General features: G+C 42.4%; 1 protein-coding gene across 2 annotated transcripts in view; it reads right to left on the reverse strand.

Annotated features, from left to right (window-relative positions):
* Positions 1–27,931, reverse strand: part of SYT9 (synaptotagmin 9) — a 245,340-nt gene that overhangs the window by 41,469 nt on the left and 175,940 nt on the right. Inside the window, exons 4-6 of one of the 2 annotated variants that reach the window (XM_053561266.1) lie at positions 13,436–13,556; positions 11,486–11,657; positions 9,292–9,421 (exon numbers count right to left, since the gene is read on the reverse strand). In XM_053561266.1, coding sequence (XP_053417241.1) covers positions 9,292–9,421; positions 11,486–11,657; positions 13,436–13,556 — 423 coding nt within the window. Of the gene's footprint in view, positions 1–9,291; positions 9,422–11,485; positions 11,658–13,435; positions 13,557–27,931 lie in introns of those variants that run through there. The other variant, XM_053561267.1, reaches the window with a different exon arrangement.

Here is a 27,931-nt window from a genome sequence, read left to right on the forward strand (position 1 = left end):
CAGCTCTGAATAACCAGTGTCACGCTGTTATTAATTCGGCCCCTTGTACTGCTACTGAAGAAGTCCATACTCAGCAGACAGTCTCCTGGGAACCCACAAATGTAAACATAATCTGTAAAGACAGTGAAGGAAGCTACATCTGTGCTTGGGGGCTTTAGAGCATTATTGGCTTGAAGCAATAAGAGGAACATCTGGGCTGAGTAGTCCTCGAAGGCTCCCATATGATTCAAAAGTCCTTTTCTTCCCTATTATTCTCTCTCTTGCTTTCAAGTATCTCCTCTGCCAGCTAAAAGAGATTTTTCTATAACAGAGAGCAGCTTACTCAAGGCCTCTGCTATTAACTCTTTTATGTCTGGTCCTATGAGAGAAACAGAAGGGCTGGGGCTGGAGATGATGGTGCATGATGAGTGATGATTTCTGACATAAATTCTGCCTGGACTCATACCCTGTGATTGCTGGTCATATCCCTCACTTTTCTCCTTGTTATCCTGACAGCATGGGATTTTTCTAAGTTATCGTTTCTTTTTCTACGATGTCCATGGATCCTCATTCATGATATAAGATTTGCTTCCAAGGAAGCCCACATTCATATGACATGTTGGTTCCACACTTGAAGGGCAATGGAAGGGTCACATTATCTGTAAGTAGTGGGATAAAAGTCAACAGCCCTAACCCTGGGAATACTTTCTGCAACTTTAAGGAACATAAAGCATAAAATGCAAGTGAAAGATCAGATTCTGTCTCCCCCACCCCTGAGTGCAATGTTGACATCACCCTGCAGTCTCAAGGTGGAGAAGCAGAATGACTCTTGCAGCTGCCCTGCCATGTGCTGAGGTGCTGTCATTGTCCATAGTCCAGGGGTCTTGATCATCAATTCATTTGTGGACCTTATGTGCTGAAGCGAGTCCAACTTCCACACCCTTCACCTCCACCACTAGGTTGACTCAGACTGCCAGGCCAGGATCCTCTAAGCAAGAGCTCTACCATCACCCTTTCTAAAACCAGAAGTCCATCTTAATCCCTTCCTGGCTCTTGGTTCCTTCATTAGAGGCCACCACTGCCATGGTCCCACTCATTATCCCTGTACAGAAGCTTCCAGAACTAGGACAGGAATGCTGAGTCTCCACATTTGTGGGCCAGCTGCAACCAGGCCAGTCCTTGTCTCCCCTTGTGAGATGTGTTGCCTGTTCCAACATAGCCTTATTTCTTGATGTGAGCCTGACTCCAGTCAGCAAGGAGGGTGTCTTAGGTTGAATAATTGATAGGCAATAGAATTTTATTGCTCATAGTTTTTGAGGCTGGGGAGTCCAAGATCAGGGCACTAGCCAATTTGGTGTCTGGTAAGGGCCAGCTCTCTGCTTCATAGATGGCACCTTCTTGCTGCATCCTCACACGGTGGAAGGGGCAAACAAGCTCCGTGGGGCCTTTTTTTTAAGAGCACTAATCCCATTTATGAGGGCTCTGCCTAATTATTTCCCACCTCTTAGCACTGCCACATTGGTGATTACGTTTCAACATATGAATTCACACTACAGCGTTTTCACATTTTTAAAAAATTTATAGGCAACTGAATTCCTTTGGATGACATTTACTTTCTTGATTTGTTTTATGACCTTTTCTAATAAACTTTGTTAATATGAACACTTACTATGAATATGTATTTAAGTATGCATCATTCAGATCCTCGGTTATGTAGGAAAAAAATCCTCCTCCCAGACTATCAGAAGAGGGTGCGATTCTTACAAAGGTGGCATAAACCATTTTGGTTCATTTCATCTGTGGGGAAAGAATCCGTCTATTGTGCTAGCAGCCATCTCTGAATGCCATTCTTGGAGACGGAGACAGATGACGGTTCAGGCCTATTGCCATCTACCTTCCTATTTAATAACTATTCAAGTGTGCGTCAGGGATGCTCCAGGGTGCTGGAGCAAGGTCATTGGTGAATAAGAGGAGAGTCAAATTCCAGTTGATTTTCTCTTCAGGCAGAAATGTTATCTTTTATCACATTGTTATCTTTTATACCTCTAGTGTTTACCCTGAGTACTCCCAGGTTTTGTATGATTACTATCTCTACAGACCTTTAGGAAAGTCACTCACCCCAGATGAAGATGAGACGTGCCTAGCATCCTTCTTTTCTGCAGATAATGCAATACAAGAAAGAAGACTTGTTTGGGGAAGTGTGCGTGGCCTTGGCTTTGTTTGCTGGCCATTCCCTGCACCAGCTGGAAACACAGTGCCCCACTGACACTAATCACGCCTGCCTGTCCATGCAGCATTCTGGCTACTTGTGTCAACTGGCACAAATCCTAACAGGTTTGTTAATGGTTTTTCAGATCCTGAACATGTACTATATTCGTATATTCTTTGCAGTCAGTTTTACAGGGGTTTATGGACACAGCCATGCTAAATCTCACCATTAGAAGTAGTTTTTTTTATTTTAATTTAAAAAATTCTCAAAATGAAGGTGCTTAATTTTGTACCCCCCATACAAAAAAAAAAAAAGACTCTCAAAACTTTTCCCACCATTTTTCTCTTATCTTCACAGGTAGGTGCAGCAAATCATTACCTTGTAATGAAACTACTAGTACTATGGATACTGAAATATTTCCTTGGCAAGAAAAGGAAAAGGATTACAGTCCTTGTTCTCTCCTAACCAGTGGTCACTTAGGGTGCAGCTATCTGCTACTCATCACTGGGGTCTCTATGTGCTTCCTGAAGAGCCCCAGGACCTGGCCACCCTCATCAAATCAAGGAGGACCCTCATGATTTATTTACAGGCTTCAGTTATTTAGACTCAGATTACAACTATTTCTCAGTTGTATTCAATATGCAAAGCCACTGCCATCAGATAAAAGTTAATGTGAACCAGGAAGGAAAAGACCCCTTTACATGTCTTTTTATCTAAAAGGAGAAAAGGTGATTAAAACTTAGAGCTTAATAAGGGCCATCTCCATTTGAACAGTCTACTGCAAATTCATTCTCAGTACTTTTTACACCTTGGCTGAAATAACATTCAATGGGGAATTCTCCAATACAATTTGTTTCATTACATGTCTCATTCATTTATTCTTTGTTCATTCATCAAATACTAATTCTGTATCTATGTAACAGGGATAAGATTTTCACTGTCTGTAAATCATATTGTCCATGCATTGAATCAATGCCATGTATTTCTGCAAGCTGAGGGCAGATAACAGAAGGTAAATGATCAGCTAGTCCCCTATGAAACAAGAGTTTCAGGCCTTGTTGAGAAAAAAGAGACACTTCTAAATTCCAAATGTTTCCTTTACATGTTGAAAAGAAACCTCTGAGATCTGAATCTAAGTCATAGGTAAAAAGGAATCATGTCAAGATATAAAGGAAATTTCTTCCAGAAGGGACGAGGAAACAGCCTTTGGCAGAAGAAATATAGACAGGGGATGGGGCAAGGTTCTAACGTCACCCTTCAGGCTTGAAACACAAGTTCGGATGGATTGAGGGGGGAGCTGAAGGCAAATGTGTCCCCTGGGCCAACATAGAAATGGCCAGGTAACTCTTCCAGCCTGAAGAGGGTACCTATAATGACACTGAGTCTCCTGCAACCCCATATGTCCCCAAATGCCTGGAGGATAGGACAGGGTTCTGGGGGTTCCAGCATGTGGAGAAGTGACTCTATGCCAAGAGCTTCTCCCAAGCTGAGCATCCAAAGGGAGGTGCCACAGCCCTAAGAGTTCCACAAGGCTGTCAAGAGCCATGTGAGGCTCCTCAGCCTCAGGCAGCCAAGCTCCAGAGCAGCAATCCTCTTGCCAGGTCTGGGCTGAGAGTTACACCTGCAGAGAACCTGGGTGGTAGCAGAGGCACTACTACAAAGTCTGATGCCCAGAGACAAGCTAGACAGTATGTCCAGGTCCAGCCAATGTTGTGGGGGCCCTAGTGTTTCCCTGTACCTACACACTAGCCTAGGAGGGAGTAAGGAGAGAAGATGCTTCCAGGAAAAAAGAGAAAATGGTTCTAGTAGGAATTTGAGCCTTACATGTGACTGAGTATTTATCCTAAAGACACTGAGATAACCTGGAAAAGATGAAGAACCATTAATTAGCAAGATAAAGTTAATTCTTTCTCCCTCCCTTGATCCTGCCAAGGTGTTACTTACCAAGATGGCACCTGTTTTAGTTAATAAAGAAATTTATAGAAAAAAAAGAAATTTACATTTTTTTCCCTATTGTAATGTACTTTAAAAGTTTCTTGTTCTCTCAGTTCCCATCCATAGCAAACATTTTGTTCTCTGAGGCCTTGAGATGCGAGATGTTATGCTGGACTGTGGGGGAGCATGTCACATGGGGCATGGGGGACACTGCACTGGCACATGGCCTCCCCATCATGACCCTCCCACTCCATGCTGCCCTTTGACACATGTTAGGCTTCTGCTAAGCTTGTTTACCAGTTCTTAAGCCACTCCTGTAGAGCGCAGAGCAAATGATTGCTAGCCTCGGTTCACCACCAACTCACAGGGGACTGAAGTTCATGGTGCTTTTGAACATGCAGTCCTGAGTGCTTTAATGCTTGTTGAAGGGCAGTCCTTTCTAGAGCTTTCCTTGTCCTATGTTTTACTCCATGCTTTTTTCTTTTCTGTCTCAGTTGCCTTCGTTGTTAGTCTAGTTTTCAACAAGACCCAAGCCCTGCCATACACTCAAATCCATCTGATGAGAACCTGACCTAATTGGCCTTTTCCTGTCACCCCGTCCTTCCTAGAGAATCTCTCCTTTCCTAAATCTGTGGTGAATAACAATTTGGTCACAGTGCTAAAGCCTCTCACTCCTTCACTTCAAATTCTGGGAAGAAGTCGTATTCGTGTTAGACAATTCTCCTGTCCTGCCAGAACCCATCTCAAAAAGCCTACTTCCAAACTCCTGCTGAAGCAGGCACCAGGTTACATTTCTATGACTCTAGACCTACAAAAAAATAGACCAGGGGTGGATACCTAACCAAATCTTGGGTAATCAGATGCTTTCTCCTGGGAATCTGTGAACCTCGAAGACTCCAGATAGGTTCTACTGAGCACTTGATAATGAACTGAGACAGTCTGAAGGGGCTGCGTGTAAGCTCCAGAATAAATCTGCTTAACTGATGTCTGCTGTAGCCCTACAGCTCCACGTTTATACCTTTTAGGAAACAGAGGGAGTTAAATCAGGACATGCTGTTCCATAACTGCCCACTGGTTATGCTGGGAGTTATATAACCTTAAGTTAGAGGGGGCAGCAGGTTCAATGAGCTGGTCCCAGCAGACAGCCAGATGGGGGCAAAACCCTGTTAGCCTTATGCACCTGTATGTCCAAAGCCTGAGCTTGCAGGAAGAAAGACTTATACACCTACAAGCACGTCTTGAGGAGAATACTGTTGTTTAGAATCCTACAACTTGACCAATCAGGACAGTGTTGCTGTGATCTTTACTGTATTTTCTGAGTAGATTCTCTCTCTTGTAAAATTTGATTAAACCAAATTGTATCTTTGTCCAGTCTTCCCATGAAACCAAGTGGACAATTTGTTCATGGAGACATGATACAGCACTGTCTACAGCAGCAAGAAAGCATGGAACTATTTTCTGTTATCTTCCATGAAGCTCACGATGTTAGCTCGATTTCCAGGAGGGAGGAAAGGATTTGGCCAGGCCAACACCATTGTCTCTTGGCTACACAGAGGAGGGTGCTTTGGCAAATGAGCCCTTAGAGCCCTGTCATCTCCTGAGGCCCCATGCAAGGGATGCTCCTAACCCTAATTCCCAGGCAGCCGGCATCGGGGGAGTTTTTGCAGCTTTCTCAGCCTTTGACGTGAATAGTCACGGGAGCCACAGTGGCTGACCTTTGAGTGTGCAGTGAAACCATCCAGAATCCCTGTGAGAGAAACGGATTTTTTAACTCACTGGCTTTGAAGACTCCATCTGCCACTTGCCCTGGCAAAGTCAGGGTATATTGGATGCAACCTGAGCAGGCTGCCAGATCTCTGTAGGGTTCAGGGTGCCATACTAACCTGGTCCCTCAGTCCCCAGCTGTGGAGAGCTTCTGCCAGGCCAGCCTCTCTTTATACTAACCCCCGGTCTTTATACTAACAATTATTCATTGTCTCTCCCTCGCTCCATCTCTTTTATACACACACTCGTGTCTATGCACATACATACACATTTATCAAAAGCACTGGAATTTAATTGCCGATTTTGTTTTGAAGCAAACATTTAAAAGGTTCTTAGAAAGTATAACAGCAACTTATCTTCAAGGCTAAGGAAAAGAGGAAACAGAACAGAACTTAAATATGTGCATTTATGTTCAGCTAAGTCCTAAAGGACTCCTTGCCCCAGTCTGAGATGATGGCCCCCTGGAGTGCAAGGGTGGGAGATCCCTGGTCTTTTCCTATTCTTCATGACAAACATTATGCACAATATCTCTTTGTGTGATACAGTCTCCTTGGAACACACAGCAGCTCCTCTTTACTGAGCATTTATAACATGCCAGTCATGGTGTCACATATAATCACACCATGCCTCTTGTGGGACAGGAACTGTTATGGCCACTTTACAGACAAGAATATTGAGATTCTGAAGGAGAAAAACAAACAACTAGTAAGTGGCAGCAGAGGGATGTGAATCTAGGTCCATTCAATTCCAAAGTGAATGTTTCCAGCAGCTCTGGCGGTGGCCTTCTCCGTCCTTTCAGCCACTAGCAAAGCACATACCCTCCCCAATAATGCTTTTCATCTCACCTGGTACCACTGTCCCAATTCTGCCAGGTACATGTTTATTTTTAAAAGGAAAAGTATTGCTTCCCCTCCAGGATGGATCTGGCGTCTGGGGCACATACTTCAAAGAGAAAGGAAGCAACAGGGAAGGGGCAGCCTCCCTTCGTTTCCCCTTCGTATGAGGGGCTCAGGCATTTCATTACCTTAGTTCTGTTGTAACAGTTGAGAAACAACCAATGTATTGGCCAAAGTAATTTTAGGTGCTATAACAAATGACTTCTAAGTTTCAGTGGTTTAACCCTGAAGATATTTATTTCTTCACTTACATAACTGTTGAGCACAGCTTTGCAGAAAGCTGAGTATTAGGGGCTTAAGGACTGTCTCTCAAATGGGGAAAGTCATACCACACTTTTTTCTCAGCATGGAAGAAAGCAACCTCCAAAGCCTTCTCTCTGTGCTCTCCTTTGTGTTAACACATGCAGACATGGCCGCTCAGGGCCTGGTGTGTACTGCTCTGCCCAGAGTCACTCCCCAGCTGAGGTCACCATGAAAAAACTGCTTGTGCAAGAGGAGTATGGGCTCATCTCTCAGCCCCACTCCACAGCCCTCATCCTCACGCCTTTCCCATTTCCTGTTTCCTGAGAAGCACGGAGCTTTAACTCTCTTTGACACTCCCAATTACATATAAGGATTCAAGTCAGCAATGACGTATATGAGTTCAAAAAAAGTCTATTACAGCTCCTCTAACTGCCACTGCTAGTGACAGGTATGGACAGTTTAATGAGCCCACAGATGGACTCCTTTGAGAATTCCACCAGGAGCTGAAGAAGTGAGGTGTAGTTCAGTACGCATCAGTCCCAGCTCCTTCTCAGGTGGCTCATAGATCCTGTGAGTCTCCCTTGGGGATTAATTTTGAGTCCAGAAAAGAAAGAGTCTTAGCTTCCCTGGCCCAGAGGCAGAGCTGTCCTTAAGGACCTGCAAATTAGGTGTGCTAGCCTTTCCTCGGACATACCCAGCGACTCAATGCTTAGTGTCACTCCCTAATCCTAGTCTCACCCTCTTTTTCCTGCACCATCTTCAATAAAGGAGATGTCCCTTTGTCCCCAGGCCTGGATTTGAGCCTCTCTGCCTCCCCACAGCTTCATGTTTACTTCAACCAGATTCACTCAGCTATCAATGACAGATGAGTTCACACTGGGCGAGTCTCTGGTCCCAGCCTCTCAGGATGGCTTTGGAGGGAATGCAGCTGCCTCCCTCCAAGGGGAAAAGTTCCTGGAATACACGTGCCCTTTGTAAATAACTGCTCTCTGCTTTCTGGCTTTCCTACTGCAGATTGCTCAGTTCTCTACTTCCTGAGAGCAGGAGGGAGAGATGTTTCCCAGATAATATCCTCTAAGCAAAAAAAACACCTCTGTCCTTTGTTCTCTGGCAGCACTTTCTATGGCTGAGAATACTTATAGTTGTGCAAGTTTATATGTCATCTTCTGTCTCTGTTATGGTCTTAAATTCTAAGGGAAGGGACAGTTTCTAATTCACATGTGTATTTTATGTACCTATGATGGCATTTGATCCTAAGAAATGTTAGTGAGCACAAATTAGTTTTGAGAGGATGAGTTAGTAAATAAGAGTGAATCAATGAGCAAAAATAAATGGGGGAGACGGAATAAGAAGTAGGTGATGAAGGAGAGAGTGAAAGAATGAAGGTGTGAGTGGCGGAATTATGGCCATTTGCCCCAGGTATCCACGCTCCCCTTCTTCCTTTAAGAGAGAATCTTGATTTTTTTAGTTGGCTATATTGCAATCCAACAAAAAGCATACATTTCCTCCTCTCCCCTGCAACTAGACATGTCCACGTGACTAAGTTTTATGACTAAATTACATGTAAGTAATAGTGTTGCATGAAACTTCAAAGAGAATCCTTAAAAAGGAACGTCTTGTCCCTTTCTAGCTTTTTATGGTGTGGAAGCCAAACTGCAGAATAAGGTGACTTCAAGGAAAAAAGCCACCTTAGGACAGTGAGGCAGAAAGACAGAAAAAGTTTAGGTCTCTGTTGGTCATAGAGCCACCCCACATACCCCAGACCTCCTTCATCTAGACCTTTTGTGTACAAGAGAGAAGTATATGGCCATTTCACTTGTTTTGTACTTCGTTGGTTTTGGTTTTTGTTATATGTAGTTGAACCCAAATCACAGGTGAGTGTCAGAGCCAGTCCTAAGTTCTAGGCCTCTTCTCTCCAGTCTCACATTCTTTCTGAAGTCAGGCTCAAGTCACTCTATGAAAACCTGAAACTCTACATTCTCCCAAATCCTGCAGATGCCCTCCAACTTACCAAGCCAAAGCACAGAATCAGAGACTCTTCATCTTTTTACAAGACAAATCAAAGTGTTCAAAACCTACCAGACCGGTGAGAAGCGTAGATTTGACTCAGACTGAATGCAAGCCCCAACAACTCCAGGAAATGCAACGTAGGAAACCACCTACGACCACAGATCCTGGTGCACTCACACTTTTGCCAGGTCCTGCATTTCAACAGTAAAGCATTTACCGTTCTGTAAAGTGAAGCATGTGGGGATAGGGTCTTACCTCCACCAGGGAGTGCCAGTGTGCAATGGGCTTCCGAGGGTATGACAACATTTCACTCCAGTGGTCTCTGCCCAGTCTCTCAGCCTCGTTGCCTACTTGACACACGCCGATGATCTCATTGTGACCTACACTGTGAAAATGGCCCACAATAGTTTTTTCTTAAAATTTTGGTATGTAAGAGCAATAGCTACTCAATTAAATTGGAGAATTGGGGAAGTGTTTTTTTTTTTTTTATTCCTAATTTAAAACTATAGGACAATGAAGCTTAACAGTCAGTAGAACTTGGGGTCCAATATTGTACATCACCTTTCCTAACACTGACATGGTCAGCTTTTTCCCAAAGAACTCTAAGCTCAAAAAACTCTTGATGCATGTGAAGGGTGCCACCTCTCTTTCTGCAACCAGGTTGGCCTCCAAATCCATATAATGGAAAGGAAGCCATCTGAGAGGAGTTTCTTGCACTGATGGCTGCTCAAATTTTCATAGAAGGCTACCAAAGGATGAGTGAGGGAGCAGTGCTGTGTTTGGAAGCCACAGGTCTTAGGGATACAAAGGGGCAGAGTGGAGAAGCCTCCTGGGTCTTCTGGCCCCTATCTCCCTAGAGAACACTATTGCCGTTCCATGCCTTCCCTCTTCTCTTCCAAGCTCAGTTTTGTTTCTTTAACACAACTTAACTTCCCATCTGTAGAAAGATATTTAGCTCTTTTAACCTTAGGGCTAATACTTCTAAACCTTTCCCTGGGTGGGTCCCTTCATGGATTCTTTCCTTGGTCCTTTTATTTTTTTCCTTCTTTCATTAAAAGTCCTTTGTTTAAGTGAAGAAATATGGCCCATTCATTAACTCTGTGGGATTCAAACTCATATACTTTCTCTCTTTCTTTTTCCTTCTCATAAAGATGAGTCATTTTTCTATTTGTTTGTGGGGCATAAAGGTGGGAACAGAGTGTGAAGGATATTTGAATGTATGTTCATCAAAATCAGATGCAGGCAGCAGCCCCATGAATTGTGCCTTGGATTTTTCCAGACCAGATTCATGAGTTTACTGAGAATTAAATTGAGGCAGAGCTCATATAATCAGATTTGTCGATGCAGGAAACTTGGCAATAGCTTAAAATTTGCTGGCCTAGGTTTCCACAGTTGGTGGGCAATGTGCCCTCTTGGGGCCTGACACTATTGGTGTTGCTTTTTGCCCACAGGAGATGGGACAAGGTCTACTGTGCAGCATGGGCTGTCACACTCATGGGCAGCTGAGCAAACCCACGTGCTCCCCAGGTTGGAAGACGGTCATGCTTCATGCAGGCATCTGCTGGAAAGAGTGTTCAGGTCACTGAAGCTGCCTTACTGACATTTCAGAGGTATGTGGGAAAATTTTCAGCTACAAAGGATATTTGTAAGATTATATTAGAAGTCAGAATGATTTTTTTATAATTGTGCCCAGACCATGTGGGAGGTTTCCAATTAAAAAGAGACTTTGCATTTCATTCTAATGACTGGTTTAACATGTATAATTCCCTGTTGGTACTTCCTTTGCATATTAAAATGACTGTTTTTCAAATCTGTCCTTTAAATACACAATTGGCTACAATGCAGGCTATAAATATCTCTTCTCTGCTGTATTAATTAAAAAGTCGAGCATCTTATACATTTTAATGTATCTTGTCATCCATACTGATTCTAGCATTTCCAAGAGAACATTTCTGTGTTTGCTTTCAGACTTAAGCGGATGGAAATGATCTTTATTAAACATATTTTGAGAAGGAAAAAGATTGAAGTTATGTATTTAGAAATGTTGATGGTCTGGCGAAAGTAATCATTCTGCTGTTTTGAGTGAAATCTTTCCAATGAAGGGCAATTGGGATGTCCCAACAGAAGATAAGCCCTGTGAGGCTACAGCTCCCCAAGCTGAGATTCTAGGAGGTATGCAGAGATAAAAAGGGGATGAAGTTGGGAGGGGGAGAGGATTGAGGAGAAGAAAGAAGTAAGAAAGAAGGGGAGTGCTGAGATGCACTTTATAATCTGACTCTATACCATGGGTTGGAAGTGACTCCTGCCAGTCTGCTTTCCATACGCTGTAGGTTTGACTCGCGTCCTGTGGCTTGGGACATGAGTTAAGGAGCTGGGACTGTTCTCTCCCTCTCTGCCCTCCAGCCCCGGGCATAGCACTTGCACTGCGACAGAGCTCCAGGTATCTCACCGGTCGTAGTCCATGACTGCTATGGACAAGTGGATTTGGTCAATGTTCTCAGGAGGGACATCAAAGACTATGGCTTCATTGTAAACAGGATTCAGTGTGTTCCTCTTGGTGGACGTTTTCCTCTTCTTCAGCCGTCTGCCATCACACATCAGCGAGACTTTCACGTATGGATCTGCAGAGACCATGAGAAGCAGGAGTACTGTGAGGATAAATGTAGATCTAGGCAAGAGACTATGTCACGGTGAGTTTTTAGGGACGGGAGTGTACAGTGCCAGTGGATTGGTGTTTGGGAATTTTCATTAATATGGTATCTGGGCAGTGACCAGAGTTAAGATAATTAAGTCTTTCATTCAAGAAAAAGTACAGGACATGGTCTTCTCAAAAAATATGGGAAAGTTAAAAATAGTGTGAAAACATCTGTTACTGAATTAGAAAACATTCCAGCTAGAATTTAAGATCTGCCTGGCTTAACAGGAGAGAAATGTATAGGCACTTCCAAGGCTCGGCAAATAGGCCCCTCAACTCTGAGCCATCTCAGGGAATTTTTTCCTATAGATCAGGTCTTTACGAAAGGAAACTCCTAGATTCTTAGCATGTCTGAATTCCCAGAGGACAGGGAGATTGTCTAGGGGTGAATTTCCTTAAGTACAGGGACCTTGAGCCCCCAGAATGGCCTGTCGTCAGGGTTGGAAAGGGAGAAGCAGTTCAGCTTTTCAGGGAGAGAAAGGAAACAGCCTTGTTGTGGTGCAACACTGTGATGGGGTGACAGTGGCAAGGATGACCTCTGCTCCAGACAGGGTACGTCTTGTCCCACCAGCTACCTCCTCCTCCTCCTGTTCAGTGGATGGTTCCCCTTCTCTCTTCACCTGCATAACCCACATTGACCATGAGTTGTACTATGCACTGTCTAGAAGGGACTCAGAGGGCCAGAGGGGCCATACAACTTTTTTTTTTCTGCTTAGAAAAACACTGGAGTGTAAGATGCAGAATATAATTGCATCTAATATTCTTTGATTTCAGTGACTGTGAGCCAGTGTGCACTGGGTGTTTTGTGATCACGTTTGGGGATCCCCTACAGAGGCTGCTTGTGAATTTGCATAGTAGGAACTGCGTATTGAGGCTTTTTTTTTTTTTTTAGAGTTCACAATTTAAGTGTCCATGCTTGATTGTCTGGAAAAGCCAAAACTGCATAGTTGACTTTATTAGGAAGATAGGATTGTCTTCAGCCTTCAATAAGCCTGAGATGGTGATATCTGAGGAAAGACCCAATCAGGTAAGCTATACAAGCATGTGCAAACTGTAGGCCCAACTCATAATTATGGAAGAGAGAATATAGTCATCCCTCGATAACCACAGGTGTTAGATACCAAAATCCAGACTCTCAAGTCCCTGATATAAAATGCCATAGTATTTGCATAGAACTTCCCCACATCTTCCCATATACTTTAAATCATCTCTAGATTACTTATTGTACCTAATAGAATGAAATGCTATGTAAATTTTTGTTGTACTACGTTGTTCTTTAAAGTTTGCATTACTTTTAAATTGTTGTACCGTAATTTTTTTTCTTCCCTTGAATATTTTTGATACACAGTTGGTTGAATCTGCAGTTGTGGAACCAGCAGATAGGAAGGACCAATAATAATAATGATAATAGCTAACAATATGTAGCATGTAATATATACCAGATACTGTTTTCATGGCTTTATATGTATTAAATTAATCTTACAATATTCTAATGAGCTAGCTACTATTACCTTCATTTTACAGAAGGGAATCTGAAGCCCAGAAAGGTTAGGTGATTTGCCTAAGGTCACACAGCTTTCAGGTGGTAACAATGGGATTAAACCTAGGCAGTTTGATTCCAGAGTCAATATGCTTTATTACTCTACTAGACAGGTCTACTATGTTAGAACCTTTTGAGGACATGTGAATTTGAGAATATCCCACCTGATGCTCCTGTTATGTCCATTGCCTTTAAATTTCTTGCTTTTATAATGGTAATGGTCAGCCTGCCAGCCGTTGGAAGATAGCAGAGGGAAAACATCAACTCTCCCAGATCCACGTTGTCCTGTTGAGAAAGCACAAACTGACACATGAGGGTATGTCTCCAGACTGCTGTGCCAGAGGCTCAGCTGCAGGGCAGCCCTGGAAGTGACCACACCACTCCTTTGGCTCAGCTCACCTCACGCATCTCTCTTATTTCTTCCCTTCATGTAAGTCACATGGGGAAGAACAAATCCCTGCACTTGGTAAGTGCCTCAGCATATTTCTAGATGGCAAGACTGCCACGATGCATCCGGCCACAGGCAGCCCAGCACAGCCTCACATAGTCTGTGAAGCCCGGGGCCCAGCCCCCAGGGCAGGAGCCCTGACCTAAGCTCCAACAATCTCCATGGAGACCCCTACATGGCTTCACTCATCCCTACCACAGTCCATATAGAGCCTCCGAGTTGAAGCTACACAGAGTGGCACCCAATGACCCCACACATTCATAGCCTTGGACACACCTGGACACCTGCCTAGTCCCGAGGAGACCGCATGCAGAGAGAGAAGAGTGGAGATGAGGACCTCCAGACACCACTGCCTGCTCCAGGGTCCCCCCTTGCATAGATCCTCCCTTCTTTAGCCTCGCCTCTAAGGAGCCCCATTTCTCCTGCCATTTCCCCCTCCTGAGGAGCCGATCTCCTTGGGCAGTGTGCAGCCCTTCAAATACATCTGGAGACATGATTGCTCTTTCTCCTTTTTAGCTCAGGGACAGTGTAACTAAAAGGAGAAAAAAGCCATTTCATTCAGTTTTAACTTCTGAGAGGTACCTGAGGTTATTGCGCTGGGTGCCTGTGTGTAATTAATATAGTTTCATACTGACAGTGCTCTGGGGAGTCAGGTTTTTGCCCTCAACATCCACAGTTTCCCCTCCCCTTCTCCAGTCTCCAAAGATGCTTCTATTTTTAGAAGCACAGATTCGGCTCTGGAAGGTGACCCTACCTAACCTTCCTGCCTTGATTGCTTCCACAGAGGCGGCGGTGGCGAAGGGATCTATTTGGTTGCTGAGGCAGATGGATTGCTCCGTGTCTTCATGCCTTGTTTTCCTCATGTAAATAAACGACCTCACCTTGCAAACCAGTCTCTCCTGGTTCCCAGAGACCTGGCCTCAGGAAACACAGGTGGCTGGGCCTTTTCCTTGGGGGAGAGATGCAAGATGAGGACCAGAATTTCACAGGCGTGGGGGATTCAGAAGCAGCAGGCTCTGATTTGCTCTGTGGTGCCTCGTTCCCCTTTGCAGGAGCAGCGTCTGCCCTGACTGAGGAGGGAGGGTTTGACACAAACCCTGCTGGTGGCAGAGGGGAAGGAGAACCAATGGCTGTCCCACAAATTATCCTTTTTTTTTTTATCCTTGGTCCATTCCTTTGCCCTTCAACTTCTGTTCTTCCCTTAGAGGGCATTTCCCTGCATCTAGCTCTCTCCTCGCCCTTCATTCTGCCCAGAAAATCTTGCTTTGACAAAGTAAATATAGGAGTAGCCAAAATCATGTCTATGAAACTTCATAATCAATTTTTTCAGCACAGATTTCCTGAGGGCCCACACTGCGCATGTATTTTGCAAGGTTTGGGATGTGAAAATGCACACAGTTCAATTCCGGCCCTCAAGGCTGATCCACATAATTAAATGGGTTGTATCAGATTCCTTCTGTGTTAAGTACGTCAGATTGTTTATTTTTCCCAATGTAAACCTAATCCCAAATATTTATATTGTACGACTATTTGCTCATGAGTTAAAAGAAAAAAAATCAAACCTCAGACTTGGTGGTATATACAGATTATGAACTAGGGCTAAAGACTGCATTTTTTTTTTTTTAAATGGCAAATTACCTAGGTGTGGTGGTTTGTGCCTGTACTCCTAGCTCTTCTGAAGGGTGAGGAGGGAGAGTCACCTGAGTCCAGGAATTCAAGTTCAGCCTGGGCAACACAGTGAGACCCTATCTTATAAAATTAAAAAAAAAAATTAAATAGTTACCAAAGAGAAAATTCCTTAAAGTGTTTTAAAAAGTCTTTTAAAGTTTTCTAAGTTATAAAATAATACAACAAAATTAACATATGGAAAATTTCAAGTAAACAATAAAATATCCCCTTTTCTCGTACTCACATCACTCCTTTCCTCAGAGTAACACAATGCATGATCATCCACATTTTTTTCTTTTCATTCATTCATCCATTAATTTACTCATTAATACACTTACTCTTTTGGCATTTGTTGTGGTTGTGGTAGCTGAGCATTGTTCTCAGAGACTGGGAGCTGAATCTGCAGTGGTGAACAGAACCCTCCCTTGAGGAGAGATGGACTTGTTGGGCTATGGAACAGGAGTGCCTTGACTCTTGAGCTCACTCTGCTTTTTCCCCATCAGCTGATGCTGACTTATTATCAAGAACCTGTAGGTCTCCAGGTTTGTAAATATTCCGCTAAGTCAGTGGCTCCCAAATAGGAGCCATTCCATACTCTACATATTTGATTATCACAACTGGGGAGGGGGATGTGTTACTGACACCTAGTGGGTAGAACTGGAAATGTGGCATAGTGCCACAATTGAGAAACTGATTTCCACAGAAGTGCTTAGATTCTTTCTTAGTAAAAGGTTTTGTGGAATGCTGTTAAAAGTCACATATAAACGAGTAGTGGACTATTTGGCTTCTTTTTTCAGCTTAACAAGAATCAGATATGCAAAAGTGTCACTGGAGGATAGGAGCCCAGGGGGGTACTAGGAGAAGAAAAAGGCCATACAAAGAAGCTTTATTTGCTTCTGCTTTGTGTAGACAACTTCAGTATTATTGGTAAGATATACAGGGACTTTATAGCAGGCATGTGTGAGTTCTCTACCTGTCGATCTGTAAATACCAATTTGTGGCAATAAATTTGATAACACAGATAAAATAAAGTACTTAAATGACAAAATAATCATATACACTAAAGAAAAAGCAGAAAACTTGAATAGTCCTGTATCTGGTAAATAAATTAAAGTCATAGTTAAAACATTTCTCATAAAGAAAACTCCAGACCATGTGAGGAAGAAATAATACCAATTCTACACAGTGTTTGCAGAAAAAAGAAGAGGTGGGAACACTCTTCTTATTACAGGTTGAATATCCCTTATCTGAAATCCTTGGATCATAAATATTTTAGATTTCAGATATTTTTGGTTTTGGAACATTTGCATATACATAATGAGATATCTCGGTGTGGGACCCAAGTCTAAACATGAAATGCACTTATGTTCATATATATCTTATATACATAGCCTGAAAATAATTTCATACAATAATTTTTTTTTTTTTTTTTTTTGAGACAGAGCCTCAAGCCTAGAGTGCCGTGGCATTGTAGCTCTCAGCAACCTCAAACTCCTGGGCTCAAGTGAATCTCCTGTCTCTGCCTCCCAAGTAGCTGGGACTACAGGCGCCCGCCACAACGCCCAGCTATTTTTTGGTTGCAGCTGTCATTGTTGTTTGGTGGGCTCAGGCTGGATTCGAACCCGCCAGCTCAGGTGTATGTGGCTGGCGCCTTAGCCGCTTGAGCCACAGGCGCCGAGCCCATACAATAAATTTTTAATAATTTTGTTCATGAAATAAAAATTGAGTACATTGAACTGTCAGAAAGCAAAGACGTCACTATGTCAGACACCCATGCAGACAATCTGTGGATATTTAACATCACCATCATTCCTTATCCTGAATTTATATATTATTGATGAGTAATCATTTTCTTATATTTATTCATACGTGATACTTAACAGTAATAAATATGATATACCATTAGTACAGTGAAAAAGCAATGTGTTTGGGGTAACTAAGCAGTATAGTAGCATCAACAGAATATCTGTATTAGTTGTTAAACAATAGCAACAGCTAACAACAGCCAGCCTTCCGTCTCTACTTGCAATGCTATGTTTGGGTTAAAAGGTTACTATACACTATATGTTATTTAAGTGAGAAGAAACATCAGTAGCAGTTGAGGGACCAGGAAGTGGATTCTCTAGGGATGAAGAGGCGTTCTATTGAATGGCTTTAAAAAATATCTTTTCCAGAGTAATCTGCCTGATTAACAACAGTTTTTGTCTTATAAGTCTCTCCTTGCTTTTACGAACTGAAACAATTCCTTGTTCATTATAAATGCACAACACTCTAGTCCCTCAATAACTCCATCAGGTTATTTTCAGGATGTTGTCTATAGGCACTTATTTTGAAATAGTAACAATATCATTTTCATCATTGTTATTATCACAATCACCATTATCCAGTCCAGCTTCCCTGTAGTAAGCATAAGCCACCAGTATAAAATGTTTATGAAACCAATCAGAAAAGAAAGATGTCCCTAGGGCCCCTGCCTTTTTGTTAGCATAATAATGGATGTGTAAGAAATTTACTCCTTGAAAACAGTGAGGCTGCAAACTTTTGCCGACCACCGTAAGTTTACACTGATGCACTCCGCTGCATTAGCACATCCCAGCCCAGTTATGCTGTCCTTGGCATCCTCATTCATGAAAGGATGTCTCATCAGCTGTAGTCAGTGTCTTTCTGGGGAAAAACAGTGATGTTTGATCAATGTTATAGACTTGTTCTGGTGTTCATTTTTCATCAGCAATGACCCTGATAAGCTCATCAATAAATTTCTCCACCGCTTTGTGATCTCCACATGCTTTGTGATCTCCACATGCTTTATGACCATTGATCTTTAAAATTTTAACATTGTATCATTTCTTAAAATTTTGCATGGAGACTGTTACATATTCACAACTCCCTTCAACGTTCAGTTCATCATGATAGATCTTTGCCTGTTTCACAATCAACATGTCATTAAGCAGCTTATGTTCAGTGTGACACTGAATGATCCACTCTTTTAATACACAATCAAGATCATTGTTTTTAGCTTTATGCAGGGTTTCTATTTTTCATTAACTTCTGTTCATCACTTTCAATATAGACCTGGAACAGTTTATCCCAGTGGTTCTCAACCTTCCTAGTGCTGCAATGCATTTTCCTTGTTAAAAAGGGGTTGCGACCCACAGGTTGAGAACCGCTGGTTTGTCCTTTCATTTCTTCAGGTCACAGCCATGACATTACTCAGAAATAAAAACAAAGCAGGAGCAATCATGCTACCAGACCTCAAACTATACTATAAATCAATAGTGATCAAAACACCATGGCACTGGCACAAAAACAGAGAGGTAGATGTATGGAACAGAATAAAGAACCAAGAGATGAACCCAGCTACTTACCATTATTTGATCTTTGACAAGCCAATTAAAAACATTCAGTGGGGAAAAGATTCCCTATTTAACAAATGGTGCTGGGTGAACTGGCTGGCAACCTATAGAAGACTGAAACTGGACCCACACCTTTCACCATTAACTATAAAACTGAAACTATAAAAATACTAGAAGAAAGTGCAGGGAAAACTCCTGAAGAAATCGGCCTGGGCGAATATTTTATAAGGAGGACCCCCCGGGTAATTGAAGCAGCATGAAAAATATACTACTGGGACCTGATCAAACTAAAAAGCTTCTGCACAGCCAAGAACACAGTAAGTAAAGCAAGCAGACAGCCCTCAGAATGAGAGAAGATATTTTCAGGTTATGTCTCCGACAAAGGTTTAACAACCAGAATCCACAGAGAACTCAAACGTATTAGCAAGAAAAGAACAAGTGATCCCATCTCAAGGTGGGCAAGGGACTTGAAGAGAAACTTCTCTGAAGAAGACAGGCGCACGCCTACAGACATATGAAAAAACGCTCATCATCCTTAATCATCAGAGAAATGCAAATCAAAACTACTCTGAGATATCATTTAACTCCAGTAAGATTGGCCCATATCACAAAATCCCAAGACCAGAGATGTTGGCATGGATGTGGAGAAAAGGGAACACTTCTGGAGGGGGGGAGACAAGATGGCGGACTGAAGCCAGCTTTCAACAGAGGCTCCCCGTCCAGAAGGAGAGTTAAGGGACAGGAATTTAGTAAGTATCCTGGTGGACTTGAGCCTCACCAAGAGAGAAGGTTGAAGAACGCACATCAACACCACTGAGGCAAGCTGTGATCACAAGGACGCAAACAAAAGGTACAAAATCCACCACCAAGCGGACGGGAGTCCCCCTCCCCCATGAGACTGGCTCAAGAGCCCCACAATTGAACAAGCGGGCAGAAATGAAAGGCCCTCCCACTACACTCCAGGGAGAGACCTTCTAAAAACTGGACCTACCTCCCCTACTGGGGTGCCGTGGCATTCTCCTGCCGGGCATAAAACTGAATAAAACTTTGGGAATCCTTTGCCGGCAACCCTGAATCCCCGGTGCTCCCCTCCCGCCCACTGAGGTCTGGAGGCCTGTCCCCCAGGAATTCGGATCCTTGGGTGATTTCTCAAGGGGAGTGGACAGTCCCCGAGTTGTGACTGGTCAGCATTGACTCTGAGGCGCGCGAGTGAGGAGAGGGCACCGGGCTGAAGGGGAGTCACGCCTTGGCGGCACTTCCCTGCGGTGCAGTGCAGCAACCCTCCCCGGGCAACATTACGGGGCAGGCACAAGACTGAATAAGACTCTAGCTTCCCCGCTGAGAACTGAGAGCCCCTTCTCTCACTCGGGGTCTGAGGGCCTATCCCCCAGGAGTTCGGATCCTTGGGTGATTTCTCAAGGGGAGTGCACAGTGCCTGAGCTGCGTCAGGTCAGCGCTGACTCTGGGACACGTGAGCAAAAAGAGGGCACTCTGCTGAGGGGAAATCAAGCCTTGGCGGCACTTCCCTGCGGTGCAGTGCAGGAGCCCTCCCCGGACCGTAGTGTTGCGTAAAACTGAATGAAACTCTAGCTCCCCCCACCCACTCCCAATCGGGGTCTGGGGGCCCATCCACAAAGAGTTCTGATTCTTGGAGGATCTCTTGAGGGGTGTGGACCCAGCACAAACTGCGGCCGCTCAGTGCTGACTCTGGGGCGTGGGACAGAGGACAAAAGGGTCGCCTGAGTGCCCACACCAGAGCAGCAGTTCCCTGGAGGTAGATCAACAGCCGTTTTTTCTTTAACGGCAGAACGCCCACTTCTGGATATTCTGAGGCCACACCCCCTGTCTCCCTGGGCAACCAGAGGAGGCCACCGGTGAGCGGGGGATTTCCTGACACGGCTCACAAACCCGGGAAGCTTCCAGGGTGGGGCCGACCCAGAGAGGTGTTCGAACGCAAATCTCCTCCAGCAGCAAAGACATTTGAACTCAAAACAGCCCGTCTTCTGTAGGCGATTTCGACAGGAACAGAGACAGAACCCCGCAAAGTTGTCTGTTCTGTTCTGTTAGCAGCATCCATTAGGGACGGGGCTAAGCCTGAGTGAACACCTCCTTCCCATCACCTGCATCAAACACTCAAAGATGTCAGGCCCCATCTCCTCCTGCTAGATAGCGGCAGTCTGCGGGGGCCTGGCAGACTTCCTTCTGATTCAGGCAGGTGCAAACCCCTGGAGTGTCTGTTCACTGCAGGCAACTGGGTTAGCCATCTGCAGAGATACCAGTGACTGGGTCCAACGGAGGGGCAAAGAGGGGAAGGAGACGTCAACCTTCCTAGACTACTCTGTTTGCTGGGTGGCTCCTCCTGACTCCACGCTGCACTGGGGTGAGCCGTGTCAGAGGAGTCACCAGGCCCCTGTGATTCAGTTCCCAGAGACCTCTTGAACTCTCCCACCCGAGACAAGTGCTGATTGGGACAGCTGATTTGGACCTTTTGAACTGGGCTAATAGACTGAGGACTTTTCAGGTGGTGCCCTGGGTGTGTGATTGTAGGAAGGTTTGATTCTCCTTTTCCAACTGGGGCCAGAGGTGGGCAGGCGGGGTGACATAATTGCTGATTTTTCCACACAGCTGAGACTTCAAGCCAGAGTAGAAGTTGCAATAGGATTGAACAGAAACCAGCTGAAAGCAAGACAGAACCACTTTGCTCCACCACACCAGACAGGGCCCCAGTTTCTCAGGCCACAACACTGTACGGGCCCTCGATAAAACCCCAGGGGAAAAACCAAAGGGAGTAAAATAACCATGGGGCGGAATCAGTGGAAAAACTCTGGTAACATGAATAACCAGAATAGATCAACCCCCCCAAGAAAAGATACGGCAGATGTGATTGAAGATCCCATTCATAAACAACTGGCTGAGATGTCAGAAATCGAATTCAGAATTTGGATTGCAGACAAGATTAATAAAATGGAATTAGGAATTCGAGGAGAAATTCAAAAATTGTCTCAAGAATTTAACGAATTTAAAGACAAAACCACCAAAGACTTAGACACACTGAAGCAAGAACTTACAGCCCTCAAAGATATGAAAAATACAGTACAATCCCTCAGTAACAGAATGGAGCAAGCAGAAGAAAGGATTTCTGACATTGAAGATAAAGTCTTCGAACGCTCCCAATCTCTCAAAGAGGAAGAGAAATGGAGAGCAAAAACGGATCACTCACTCAGAGAACTCTCAGATAATTCGAAAAAAAGCAACATAAGGATTATAGGAATTTCTGAGAACGATGAAGTCGCCTCCGAGGGCACAGAGGCCCTTCTGCATGAAATTATGAAAGAAAATTTTCCAGACATGCCTAGAGAATCTGAAATTCAGATAGCAGACAGCTTCAGAACCCCAGCACGATTCAACCCCAATAAGTCATCCCCCAGACATATCATAATTAGCTTCACTAAAGTTAACATGAAAGAGAAGATTCTCAAAGCAGCCCGGCAAAAGAAAACTATAACGTAGAAAGGTAAGAATATTAGAATAACTGCAGATCTCTCTGCTGAAACTTTTCAAGCCAGAAGAGGCTGGTCATCAACTTTTAATCTCCTAAAGCAAAAAAACTTTCAACCCAGGATCTTGTATCCAGCTAAACTGAGTTTCATCTATGATGGAGAAATTAAATACTTCAATGACATTCATATGTTGAAAAAATTTGCCATAAGTAAACCAGCTCTTCAGGATGTTCTCAGACCTATCCTCCACAATGACCAACCCAATCCTATACCACAAAAGTAAACTCACTCAGAAACTTCGGATCAAACTCCAACTTCCACACTGGCGAAAGGATTAAAAATGTCCACTGGACCTTTGAAAAACTCGATACCCAAAATTCCACCAGACTTATCAATACTCTCCATCAATGTGAATGGCTTAAACTGTCCTCTAAAGAGACATAGGTTAGCTGACTGGATACAAAAACTCAAGCCAGATATTTGTTGCATATAAGAGTCACATCTCAACTTAAAAGACAAATACAGACTCAGGGTGAAAGGATGGTCATCCATATTTCAGGCAAATGGTAATCAGAAAAAAGCAGGTGTTCCAATTTTATTTGCAGATACCGTAGGCTTTAAACCATCAAAAGTAAGGAAGGACAAGAATGGTCACTTCATATTTGTTAAGGGTAATACTCAATATGATGAGATCTCAATTATTAATATCTATGCACCCAACCAGAATGCACCTCAATTTATAAGAGAAACTCTAACAGACATGAGTAACTTGATTTCCTCCAGCTCCATAATCGTTGGAGATTTCAACACTCCCTTGGCAGTGTTAGATCGATCCTCCACAAAGAAGCTGAGCAAAGAAATCTTAGATTTAAACCTAACCATCCAATATTTAGATTTAGCAGACATCTACAGAACATTTCATCCCAACAAAACTGAATACACATACTTCTCATCAGCCCACGGAACCTACTCCAAAATTGACCACATTTTAGGTGACATGTCTAACCTCAGTAAATTTAAAGGAATAGAAATTATTCCATGCATCTTCTCGGACCATCATGGAATAAAACTTGAATTGAGTAACAACAGGAATCTGCATACTCATACAAAAACATGGAAATTAAATAACCTTATGCTGAATGATAGCTGGGTCAGAGATGAGATTAAGAAAGAAATCGCCAATTTTTTGGAACAAAACGACAATGAAGACACAAACTATCAGAACCTCTGGGACACTGCAAAGGCAGTTCTAAGAGGGAAATTTATAGCACTGCAAGCCTTCCTCAAGAGAACGGAAAGAGAGGAAGTTAACAACTTAATGGGACATCTCACGCAACTGGAAAAGGAAGAACATTCCAACCCCAAACCCAGTAGAAGAAAAGAAATAACCAAAATTAGAGCAGAATTAAATGAAATTGAAAACAAAAGAATAATACAACAGATCAATAAATCAAAAAGCTGTTTTTTTGAAAAGGTCAATAAAATAGTTAAACCTCTGGCCAACCTAATCAGGAAAAAAAGAGTAAAATCTCTAATATCATCAATCAGAAACAACAAAGACGAAATAACCACAGACTCATCAGAAATCCAAAAAATCCTTAATGAATATTACAAGAAACTTTATTCTCAGAAATACGAAAATCTGAAGGAAATAGACCGATACTTGGAAGCACGCCACCTTCCAAGACTTAACCAGAATCAAGTGGAAATGTTGAACACACCCATATCAAGTTCAGAAATAGCACCAACTATACAAAACCTCCCTAAAAAGAAAAGCCCAGGACCAGATGGTTTCACGTCAGAATTCTACCAAACCTTTAAAGAGGAATTAGTACCTATATTACTCAACCTGTTCCAAAATGTAGAAAAAGAAGGAAGACTACCCAACACGTTCTATGAAGCAAACATCACCCTGATCCCCAAACCAGGAAAAGACCCAACAAGAAAAGAAAATTATAGACCGATATCACTAATGAATATAGATGCAAAAATATTCAACAAGATCCTAACAAACAGAATCCAGCAACACATCAAACAAATTATACATCATGACCAATTTGGTTTTATCCCAGGGTCTCAAGGCTGGTTCAATATACGTAAATCTATAAATGTAATTCAGCACATAAACAAATTAAAAAACAAAGACCATATGATTCTCTCAATTGATGCAGAAAAAGCTTTTGATAATATCCAGCATCCCTTCATGATCAGAACACTCAAGAAAATTGGTCTAGAAGGGACTTTTCTTAAACTGATAGAGGCTATCTACAGCAAACCCACAGCCAATATCATATTGAATGGAGTTAAATTGGAATCATTTCCACTCAGATCAGGAACCAGACAAGGCTGCCCATTGTCTCCATTGCTTTTCAACATTGTAATGGAAGTTTTAGCCACCACAATTAGGGAAGAAAAGGCAATCAAGGGTATCCTTATAGTGTCAGAAGAAATCAAACTCTCGCTCTTCGCAGATGATATGATTGTGTATCTGGAAAACACTAGGAACTCTACTACAAAACTCCTAGAAGTGATCAAGGAATACAGCAGGTTACAAAATCAACATTCATAAATCCATAGCCTTTATATACACCAACAATAGTCAAATTGAAAAAGCAGTTAAGGACTCTATCCCATTCACAGTAGTGTCAAAGAAGATGAAATATTTGGGAATTTACCTAACAAAAGATGTGAAAGATCTCTATAAAGAGAACTATGAAACTCTAAGAAAAGAAATAGCTGAAAATGTTAACAAATGGAAAAACATACCATGCTCATGGCTGGGAAGAATCAACATTATCAAAATGTCCATACTACCTAAAGCAATATATAATTTCAACGCACTCCCTATTAAAGCTCCACTGTCATATTTTAAAGATCTTGAAAAAACATTACTTCATTTTATATGGAATCAGAAAAAACCTCGAATAGCCAAGACATTACTCAGAAATAAAAACAAAACAGGAGGAATCACACTACCATACCTCAGACTTTACTACAAATCGATAGTGATCAAAACAGCATGGTATTGGTACAAAAACGGAGAAGTAGATATCTGGAACAGAATAGAGAACCAAGAGATGAATCCAGCTACTTACCGCTATTTGATTTTTGACAAGCCAATTAAAAACATTCAGTGGGGAAAAGATTCCCTATTTAACAAATGGTGCTGGGTGAACTGGCTGGCAACCTGCAGAAGACTGAAATTGGACCCACACCTTTCACCATTAACTAAGATAGACTCTCATTGGATTAAAGATTTAAACCTAAAACATGAAACTATAAAAATACTAGAGGAGAATGCAGGGAAAACCCTTGAAGAAATTGGTCTGGGTGAGTATTTCATGAGGAGAACCCCCCGGGCAATTGAAGCAGCTTCAAAAATACACTACTGGGAATTGATCAAACTAAAAAGCTTCTGCACAGCTAAGAACACAGTAAGCAGAGCAAGCAGACAGCCCTCAGAATGGGAGAAGATATTTGCAGGGTATATCTCTGACAAAAGTTTAATAACCAGAATCCACAGAGAACTCAAACGCATCAGCAAGAAAAAAACAAGGGATCCCATCGCAGGCTGGGCAAGGGATTTGAAGAGAAACTTCTCTGAAGAAGACAGGCACAAGGCCTTCAGACATATGAAAAAATGCTCATCATCTTTAATCATCAGAGGAATGCAAATCAAAACTACTTTGAGATATCATCTAACTCCAATGAGACTAGCCTATATCACAAAATCTCAAGACCAGAGATGTTGGCGTGGATGCGGAGAAAAGGGAACACTTCTGCACTGCTGGTGGGAATGCAAATTAATACATTCCTTTTGGAAAGATATATGGAGAACACTCAGAGATCTAAAAATAGATCTGCCATTCAATCCTGTAATTCCTCTGCTGGGCATATACCCAGAAGACCAAAAATCACAACATAACAAAGATATTTGTACCAGAATGTTTATTGCAGCCCAATTCATAATAGCTAAGTCATGGAAAAGCCCAAGTGCCCATCGATCCACGAATGGATTAATAAATTGTGGTATATGTATACCATGGAATACTATGCAGCCTTAAAGAAATATGGAGACTTTACCTCTTTCATGTTTACATGGCTGGAGCTGGAACATATTCTTCTTAGTAAAGTATCCCAAGAATGGAAGAAAAAGTACCCAATGTACACAGCCCTACTATGAAACTAATTTGGGACTCTCACATGAAAGCTATAACCCAGCTACAACTTAACAATAGGGGGAAGTGGGAAGGGGGGGTGGGTAGAGGGAGGGGGATCAGTGGGATCACACCTGTGGTGCATCTTACAGGGGTATTTGCGAAACTTGGTAAATTAGAATGTAAATGTTTTGGCACAGTAACTGAGATAACGCCAGAAAGGCTATGTTAACCACTGTGATAAAAATGTGTCAAATGGTTTATGAAGCGAGTGTATGATGCCCCATGATCATATCAATGTATACAGTTATGATTTAATAAAAAAAGAAAAGGGAACACTTCTACACTGCTGGTGGGAATGTAAATTAATACGTTCCTTTTGGAAAGATATTTGGAGAGCACTTAGAGATCTAAAAATAGACCTGCCATTCAATCCTACAATTCCTCTACAGGTATATACCCAGAAGACCAAAAATCACATTATAACAAAGATATTTGTAACAGAATGTTTATTGCAGCCCAATTCATAATTGCTAAGTCATGGGAAAAGCCCAAGTGCCCATTGATCAACAAATGGATTAATAGATTGTGGTATATGTACACCATGGCATATTATGCAGATAATAAGACTTTACCTCTTTCATGTTTACATGGATGGAACTGGAACAAATTCTTCTTAGCAAAGTATCTCAACAATGGAAGAAAAAGTATCCAATGTACTCAGCCCTACTATAACCTAAGAATAGGGGGAAGGGGGAGGGAGAGGGGAGAGGAGAGGGGAGGATGGGCGGAGGGAGGGTGATTGGTGGGACCACACCTATGGTGCATCTTACAAGGGTACATGTGAAACTTACTAAATGTAGAATGTAAATGTCTCAATACAATAACTAAAAAAAATGCCAGGAAGGCTACGTTAACCGGTGTGATGAAAATATGTCAAATGGTATATAAAACCAGTGTCTGGTGCCCCATGATTGCATTAATGTACACAGCTATGATTTAATAATTAAAAAAAGTGAGAAGAGGAGGGATGGCAGGGGGATGGATGACAGGAGGTTGCTTGGTGGGTACAATGTACATTGTCACAGGGATGCACCGAGGGCTCTGACTTCACCACAATGCAATGTATCAATGTAACAAAACTGTACTTACAGCCCTATGAATATGTATAAATAAAAAATAAATGGGAAAAATGTAAAAAGATAACATTTTAATTGAATTTTTTTCCCTAATATCATATTATTTTTGCAATGTAATAAGAAAATAATTCCAGGTACATTTTAAGAATACAAATGTCCTAAATAAAAAAGTATACACAACATCACTTATAATTAAACAGACACAAAACAACAACAACAAAAATAAACACTATACTTCTTCTATAAGATGTTTCACACACTACTGCTCAGTTCTCCTACAGCTCGACTTTCTGTGCTATGGATAAATATAAATGTTTCCTCTTTTTCTTATTACTATTACCCCTCGGGATATCTGCAGGCCTTTTTGACATTTTCATAGTTTCTTTATATCGCAG

The sequence above is a fragment of the Nycticebus coucang genome, chromosome 14 (genome assembly GCF_027406575.1).
Source record: "Nycticebus coucang isolate mNycCou1 chromosome 14, mNycCou1.pri, whole genome shotgun sequence".
NCBI lineage: Eukaryota > Metazoa > Chordata > Mammalia > Primates > Lorisidae > Nycticebus > Nycticebus coucang.